Source organism: Coturnix japonica, chromosome 4 (genome assembly GCF_001577835.2).
Source record: "Coturnix japonica isolate 7356 chromosome 4, Coturnix japonica 2.1, whole genome shotgun sequence".
NCBI lineage: Eukaryota > Metazoa > Chordata > Aves > Galliformes > Phasianidae > Coturnix > Coturnix japonica.
This window is the reverse complement of record NC_029519.1, coordinates 2,995,870-3,004,098: the sequence shown is the minus strand read 5'-3', so window position 1 is coordinate 3,004,098 and position 8,229 is coordinate 2,995,870. Positions and strand designations below refer to the sequence as shown.

At 48.3% G+C, this 8,229-nt stretch overlaps 1 protein-coding gene across 2 annotated transcripts; it reads right to left on the bottom strand.

Moving 5' to 3' along the window:
* Window positions 1-1,037: 1,037 nt before the first annotated feature.
* LOC107312641 (protein FAM162B-like) lies at window positions 1,038-5,739 on the bottom strand. Of its 2 annotated transcripts, none has more exons than XM_032444523.1 (5): window positions 5,635-5,739; window positions 4,891-4,962; window positions 3,533-3,629; window positions 2,694-2,802; window positions 1,038-2,019 (listed from the first exon to the last, which is right to left on the bottom strand). In XM_032444523.1, the coding sequence occupies exons 2-5, from the start codon at window positions 4,919-4,921 to the stop codon at window positions 1,912-1,914; spliced, it is 345 nt and encodes a 114-aa protein (XP_032300414.1). In that variant the 5' UTR covers window positions 4,922-4,962; window positions 5,635-5,739; the 3' UTR covers window positions 1,038-1,911. The 2 variants fall into 2 exon arrangements, with proteins under 2 accessions (XP_032300414.1, XP_032300413.1); XM_032444522.1 differs by having other exon boundaries at window positions 5,456-5,715.
* Between the last annotated feature and the right edge of the window lie 2,490 nt (window positions 5,740-8,229).

The following is an 8,229-nucleotide window of genomic DNA, read 5'->3' as shown; positions in this document are numbered from 1 at the left end:
ACAGTTGTGGCCATCTCCTTTTCTGCTTTACTCAGGGAAGTTCAGAATGTGGAAGTGATTTTGTTTATGAGCATCAGAATGGGCTCCTTTATGTGCTACATGCATCCTCTTAGCGAGGGCCCGAGAAGGCCATTTAATAATTTAGAACTTATCCAGGGGACTGAGTGTTTTAGTTTATCCCAACAAGAACATTAACTCTGAGAAAATCCTTCCAGGTTAGTGCACTAGCCAAGGAAACCAGGCCACGTCCACCCAATGGGCATAGATTACCTGTGCCAGCAGAGCTGCCCTCTCAGTAGGCACTTGCTCACTCTATGCTTGTCCTAGCCCATTATTTTCACTTTCCTGAGATGCACTGTGAGGAATACTGCAGGGAGCAGGCATCACTTGTTACGATTTGTACTGCACAGCTCTGTGAGTCTGAAACAAGGGCTTCAAACACCAAGATGTGACAGATGTAACATCCCCTCACACAGCCCCTCATCCTCCACGGGCGGTGCAGAGGAAGAAATCACCACTACCAAACACTCAAAGAGAACAGAGGCAGCAGCCCCAGAGCCCAACAACTGCTGAGTGCTGACCCCAGGCCCTGGAGAAAAGCCCACCATTGTCAGCAGCTTCTTCATGGAGTGACACACCAGTGAGGAGTGGACATCATTTTTGGTACAATAAACACAGACACCTGCATGGAATCTTCCAGACTGCTGGATCCAGGTATACGTGGTCCAGGTACCAAACCTTGCAGCAGCAGAGCCAAACCTTGGTGTGATTATGTGGAGCAGAAAGGCTGAGCTTGGTTACAGTGTTTGCTGCCTCTTGTGGTGGTTGGGATGAGATGGTGGGTTTTGTTGCTCCACATCCCTTGGTACCCCATGCAGCACATCCAGCTCCAAGGGCTCAGCTTATGGGTCTTAAGGGTTTACCTGTTTTAGCAGGCCTGATGGTGATGGTTGATGGTTGAACTTGAACTTAGTGGTCTATTCCAACCTTAAGGATTCTATGACATGAATGATGCACAGAGGCTCAGGCCACAGGGGTGAGCTGAGGTCTGTCTTAAAGTTTAATGACTTTATGGAAATGGAACTTTCAGTATTTCATGAGGATTTCTCCCATTAAGCATCATCTCAGAGTTTGGTGACACTTAAAATGAAGCTGTGAAGAGAAGTGTTTGTCTTAGATGTAATTGGACAGCTGTTTTATTATGAGTTAATGAACTATGGTGATTAAAAAAAAAATCTGTTTTAGCAAACCATGTATTAGCAATTAATCCTAACTAAAATCACAACTAAGCAAGTGCTTGGGAACTTTCATGCCAACGTTTGGAAACAGAAGATGAAGAAGCAAAGCCAGCGAAGTGCAACAGGATGGGCAGTGCCCCTGGCTGGGCTCCCTGCTCCTGGGAGGGCAGCTGTCCACCACCACCAAACCACCCCATGAGCCCACACTGCCACCCCACATCCACAGCAGCTCCTCTGACCCAGGGGCTTTTTGGCCAATTCAGTCACCAGGGCTGCTCGTAACCCTTCATATCTCCTTGCTCATGTCCCCTTGTGAGGGGCTGGGGAGAGGGGTGGGACAGCAGAGTCAGAGGAGGAGATATTTGACTTCTTCTTGGTTTGAGGACATATTTCAGACCTGTTTTCTCCCTGCCCCAGATCCCTTTGGCCAAGCCTGTGTGCACTAGAGGAAATGCACAGCCTGGGATGCTGTCTGACATAGGGTTGCATCCTTCCAGAGGCCACAGAAAGAAGTTGCTGGGGTTTCCACCAGAGCTTCACAGTTCACATGGAGCAGTCTTCACTCTTACAGAGTTGCAGGCAAAAAGATCCAAGGAGTAAAACGAAGACAGGTACATATGGCATGCATGCAAATCACTTCTCTCTCACGCTGTTAAAGCAAACCTGCTCCTGATCATGGTGCCTTCACAGCAGCTGCCTCCTGATCCTTCTTTGCTTCAGCCCTCCATTTAGCCTTCTTCTCTTCATTCATCCTCAGCAGCGTGTAATCGTTTTTAGCAGCCTTTGGAAAGAAATGGTGAAAGCCATTGCGTGCATATATTTCCCACCACTAAAGCTCCCTGCATTTGCACCTCTTGCTTTGACACCCCACTGTCCTCTTTGATATTTTGCAATGAAAGACATGAATATGCTTCTTTGTTTTACTAATTTGTCACCATTTTCAGCTTCTAAGAAGCAGAAAAATTACACTGCATGATGTTTACAGGTGCATGAGAAGGTAGGAAGAATTACAGTGCGCTTGCAACTAGGACTTGCCAGGTGGGCTGCAGATCCTCCTTCCATACATGTGGCACAGGTGAAGAGAGCATCACATCCATGTGGCCATGGTGGCATGCTGAGCAGAACCACAGGAGCCCATCACCCATGGCCATAGGGCAGGAGCAAGCTCTGCAAACACTATCTGAGCTGCTCCACAACCTTTGGACTTGCTGAAACACTGTGATAAGAAGGCACTCAGCGCGTGGGTTTATGATGAAGTATGCCAGAAGGAACACTCTAACAAGCAAATTGTGCTTCCCTATGCCAGCCTCTCCCCTGGAGAATGGGGCAATAGAGATCTCATGCTAATATTGTTAATATGGACTTCATCTCAAAGCCTGCCATCTGGGTGCTTATTTAAAAAGCAAGTCCACATAGACCACCTGATAAGTATGTCATCCAGAAAAAAATACTCACCTCTTTGCCTGTGATGACCATGGCCAAGCAACCTAGCAAGGTCAGTGCAATCATGATGTAGCAAACCTTTATCCTCACAGTGTTCCTTGCTGCATCCAGAACCTCAGGCCTGTGGAGGACAGAGCAGATTTCTCATCCTGCAGCAGCATGTGGGAAATGAGATTGTGAGGAGCTCAGTAAAGGATCCCCATGTCTTCCAGCAGCTGCTGGAGCGCATGACCACCATCCATCCAGAGTCAGCGTCCCAAGGAGCTTCTCACAACCACTGCTGAGAAATCTCCACTGCCTTCCACAAGTGACTCACAGCATTAATCCGACCACTCATGCTTGCAAGACACTGCAAGGTGACAGCCTGAGTCATTCATGAAATCATATCCAGCTGTGGATTCCATGATGTCTGCAAGGGAAAGGCCAACCCCCAGGGACACCACAAGGCAGGGGGCCTTTGCAGATGTCTTCCACCACATCTGTGAATAACACTAACATTACTTTAATAACAGCTAGCAAAACCTGTAAAAACCCAAAGCGGATGATGTTCTACCATGGGAACTCCTGAACTACAGAGCCACCAGCCTTGCAAAAGACACTTCTGATGAGTCTAAAATGGATGACAGCAAAAACAAGTGAACCCAGTTTACATCAGAGGCGAAACAAGTTCACACTCCCAACAGTCGGGATTCATTTTGGACAGCAGTAGCTGTGAGCACCATTGGCATGGCAGACCACAAATACCAACCACGTGAGCAACCTTCTGACTGATGTAGGCTGGGGTCTCAACCTGTACGATCACACCACTCAGCAGAATCAAGCTCATATCAGAAGAAAGAAGGTCTACTCACGTTATGTACTGGGGAATGTCCTCCTCCTTTTTAAAGCGTCCTGCCCACACCAACACCTTTTTGTCAAAATTGGTAGGCCTCCTTTCACTCTTGAATACTTCAAGAGATTGTGCAAAAGAAAAGGATGAGTTAAGAAGAGAAAGAAGAAGCCATTGAATCAATAAGGCTGAAAAGTCCTCTAAGATCTGACCCCAATCGCATCATGTCCCTCAGTGCCACATCCCCACGGTTCTGGGACTCCTCCAGGGGCAGCTGTGCCAACACTGATACAGCTAAGTGGGAAAGGGACCCAAAGTTTAGAACAGCACTTTTCTATTCTTTGAGAACCAAACTACAATAAGATCCAGCAGCTGGGATGAAGTTGTTTGTTGTATTTAGAACTGACTCATTTTTTTTAAGCTTATTTATTTTAGTTAGGTTTAAAACTAAAAATCTCCCCAGCTTTCCCTATTCTGAAGGGAAGAGCTGTGGGGCTGCAGTCATCCATCCCACAGCATGCTGTCACCCTGCTTGCCTCCTGCTTTTCAACAGGCAGCTCAGCAAACTGCCAGCAGCACCAGGAACTCCTCCACAGCATCTCATTCAGAAAGGGCTGATGGAGAGATGAGGTCTGTGAAAGTACAGCCTGGTGGGAGGCTGTCGTTCTCATGCAAGCTGGGTACCAGGTTGCTGTACTCTAATGATGATACATGACACCCCAGCAGAGTGCTGCAGCGATACCATTAGTATGCTGTCACTGTGAGCATCGTGAGAGAGGGACTCCAGCGCCTCTTGATGGAAACAAGTCCAATGACAGGCCACAATGAGGCCACAGTCCCCTGTGGAAATAGGGGAAGTAATGGCCAGCCCAAATGCTGGCTTTTGCCTTGTACAACTGTACAGGCAACCAGCGCTTGCACACCCAGGCAAGGTGCACATCTGTGCGTGACCAAGCCATGCAGGAAGGGATGGATACAAAGATGCATGGTCTCAGCATCCCATGCTTCCTGGCTGCTGCTGAGGGCACTGAGCGCCTCTCCCTGCCTGCACTGAGATGGTGAAATCACATTAAGTGCCTTTATCCCACACCTGCTCATGCACACCTGGGGTGGTAAATGGCTGAACAATGTCAGGTATAAATCCTGGCATCCTTACAGTGCAGGTAAAATTAATCTATCGCTTCTCCTACGCTGTTTTTTTTTCAGCAGTGCCAGGGAGAGCAGAGATGGATCTGAAATATCACTGAGTCTGAATTAGATCAGCAGATGCACAGGTTGCTAAAAGGACTATAAAGATCCTTCCAACCCCAAGGAGACCTGGTAAAGTCCCATGCTGCAGACCTACGGCAGCGCTGGCAGCCCCACACAGTCTGAACTCACCAGGGCGAGAAGTTTGGTGCAGAGACCTCATCCACAGTGGGCACCAAGCAGCTCTCTGGTGGGGAGACCAGCCTGGAAGGATGTGCAACCATGTTAGGACCTTCATTCTCATTGGAAGGAGCAACAAATACATCCACTGCCTGGAAGTTGCTGCACTGAGCCATTGCAGTGTCCCTGTTCAGACTGGCACAGCTCTGGTTTCCATTGTGCTCTGGGTTGGGATGGGTGGGATGTGGCAGCACCGTACTGGTGGGAGTGGGGAGTGCACCATCCTCCTCCAGAAACCCGGCAGCAAGCTGCAAGGAGGAGCTTTCACTTTCTTTTTTAGCTAACAGATTCCCAGATATAAGACATCGCTTTGTGTTTGCCACCGCAGGAGCAGAACTATTCAGCACACACACCCTCTACTTGGAGCTCTCAATGGTTTCCATATCCCCAAGAGCATCCATAGCACCAACACAGCACTGCAGCAGCTCAGAAAAGGGTTCGTTCCCCAGCCGTTCCCTGCACAAACCCTTCTCCCCCATTTGCAGCATGAAACAGCAACCAAAGCACTTCCACCCACCTGGAGCAGCTGTGTGCAGCACCGCACCCTGTGCACCCCCGGCTCTGTTCCCAACAGCTCTGGCACAGCACAGCACTGGTGGAGCAACGTGGGGGTCTTGGGTGTGTAGGTAAGCCCCCCACCTCCCCCACCCCACAGCACCACGGCCCAGGAGCCTCCCCAGCATCCCGATACACCACCTGGGAAGGCTGACCCTGGGCTTGGTTCCACAAAACTACCTCTTCCTGTGAGCAGGGAGGAGCACCCTTTCCCACATTGGCTGCTGGCAGTTTGTTTCTACGTCACTGCATTCTCTGATTGCCAAAATGACACACCTCCCATGCAGCATGGGCAGCTCACGCCCTATGCAGACACTCCACCAGGCTCCTGCTCTGAGTACAGGTGGGGACTGACATTACTGTTCTCCCTCCTCATTATAATAGGGTTGTAATAGGACTATGTGCTATTCTTTGCACAAAGATAAGCTTTGTGACTGTTAATTGTCACAGTTAGAGTTTTTAATTGTTCTCAGCTTAAAAAAAAACAAAAACCTTGCAAATCAGTCCTGTTAAACAGCCTTTGGGAGGAGGAAAGGTTTCCCTGCTATCAGAATAAATGCGGTGTGGTGAAAGGAAACTAAACTTGATGTTGCATAGAACTGTTGGAGTTGGAAGGGACTCTTCAAGGCCATCTGGTCCAACTTGTTGCACTGAGCAAGGACACCCACAGCTCCATCAGTGCTAGAGCCCATCCAGCCTGGCCTTGGGTGTCTGCAGGGATGGGGCACCACCCCATGCCAGCATCTCTCCACCCTTATTGCAAGTAACTTCTTCCTTACATCCATTCTAAATCTCCCCTTTTTCATTTTGAAACTATTTCCCCTCATCCTGTCACAACAAACCCTGCTACAGAGTCCATCCCCTCCTATCTTACAACCCCTGTAGGTACTGACAGGCCCCTCTCAGCCCTCCCCAGAGCCTTCTCTTCTCAGCTTGCCCAGCACAGGATCCATCCCTTGGATTTCAGATCTCATCAGATCAGTAAACTAAAAGAAACTTACAAAACCTGAGGTGATGAGTGTTTGTCAACCAGCACAACTGGCCTTTGAGAAATGACCGCTAAAGGATCGGCCCTCTTGGAGTTCACTGTTTGCTAAGTCTGAGAAGCACTGAACAGTTTGTCTGACACCAGCTGTGCTACCCAGAGACCAAACCCCAAATGCTGCTGTCTCATCATTTTGACGTTTCTCCTGCATTTTGCATGAAACTCTCCCTGATGGGTCAGGAAATGAAAATGCAAACGACTCGTCTCATCAGGAGCACTGAGGTGTTTATTCTCCTTAAACCTACGAGGCTCTAAAGCTGATTTACAACCAGGGGAAAGGAAAAAACATCCATCTGAGAGGGAAAAGCCATTGCCAACAGGAAAATGATCAGAACTATTTAATAACACCATCAAGAGCAATATTGCAGATAACTAAAGTGTGTCTGACTGTGAAGGGAGGAACTGCAAGGGAACAGAGCTTGGGATGTTGGCAGGGAAGTTCTTTTATGGCTGAGAGGATGAAAGATGCGAGACAGATGCAGCTCCAGCTCCCAGCCCGGAGCAAAAACTCCGCTGTTAATAGAGACGTTTTATATGTCTGAGAACACAAAGTTACCAATATTGAGGAAAGGAGAAACTTGCAGCAATTACAAACACTCTTTTTTTTTCTCTTGCACGAAAGCCTCATGACGCATCCGGGCATTACACAACGCGTTCAGCTTAATTTGCTTGTAATTCACTAAAGTAAATTAGATCCATTTCCAGATTAGGAACCCATACAGATAATAAATGGAGGTTTGAGCTTCCAGCTGCAAGCTGGATCTGCAGACAAGCAGAAGCCAGCGGCTGTGATTGCACTGGAAGGAACAGAAGGGAAATCTGCTATGATCACTGCGTCCTGATAAGGATTGTCCTGGGGGGCACAGGGGGTGCGGAGGGGAAGGCTACATTTATACAGCATCAAGTTTACTGGGCCCAGCATGCCTGAGCATCCCCATAGGCCCCTTCTCCCCCTGCAGAAGAGCTGCTGGGTAGGAAATGCATCTTGTCCGCTTGGCCATCTCTGGTGTCAGGGCAGGTGGGGTGAGTGAGCTGCTGTCATTCCCACCTTAACAGCCACATTCTGAAATGCTGATTGCATTTTGTCCCAGGGGAAAACAGAGATTTAAAGAATGCATACATATATATCATCTTTGTTTTAGTTCTTAGCTTCTCAAACGAGGAGAAAATCACAGGATTTTCAGGCCTCTGCCTGCTGAGAAGCTGCCATTTGTTTCCTCTTAAGGGCACACCAGCAAACAGCTGTATTAACTGTGTCTGCTGCAAGCAGAAAAGCACTTCAGGATTTATTATGGCAGAACTCAGAAGTGCAAAGACACCCGGGTCTTCATGAACCCACAAAGGCAGTTATTTGCTCCTGCATTTTACTTCTTTCTCTGGCACTGGGAACAATTATGACCAGGATGAGTTTTACTGCAGTGCAAGATAGCTAATAAAAAGCGAAACACACCGCTGCGTTAGGAAATCAGGCTTTCCCTTGTGCACTGTGGATCTTTCTCCAGCTTAGAGCATCTTCAATCCCTTTCTGAGCAGAGGAGAGATGCAGAGCCTTCTGCGTTACCCTCACACCCTTCTCTGCTCCCATGGGCAGGAGCAGCAGCCAGTTCTCTTCCCCTCCCTAAATGTACACAAAAGCCACACTATAAAATCCATTGCTCTTTGCTTCCTGACTGCCTTTATGCTGTAATTCC

Bases quoted from the DNA above. Each gene is read 5' to 3' on its own strand.
- LOC107312641 (XM_032444522.1), bottom strand. From the start codon at position 5,621: ATGCTGGGGAGGCTCCTGGGCCGTGGTGCTGTGGGGTGGGGGAGGTGG. The intron at 3,630-4,890 runs GTGAGTTCAGAC...AATCTCTTGAAG, and splicing joins GCACCAAACTTCTCGCCCTG to TATTCAAGAGTGAAAGGAGG. The intron at 2,803-3,532 runs GTGAGTAGACCT...TGTCCTCCACAG, and splicing joins GACATTCCCCAGTACATAAC to GCCTGAGGTTCTGGATGCAG.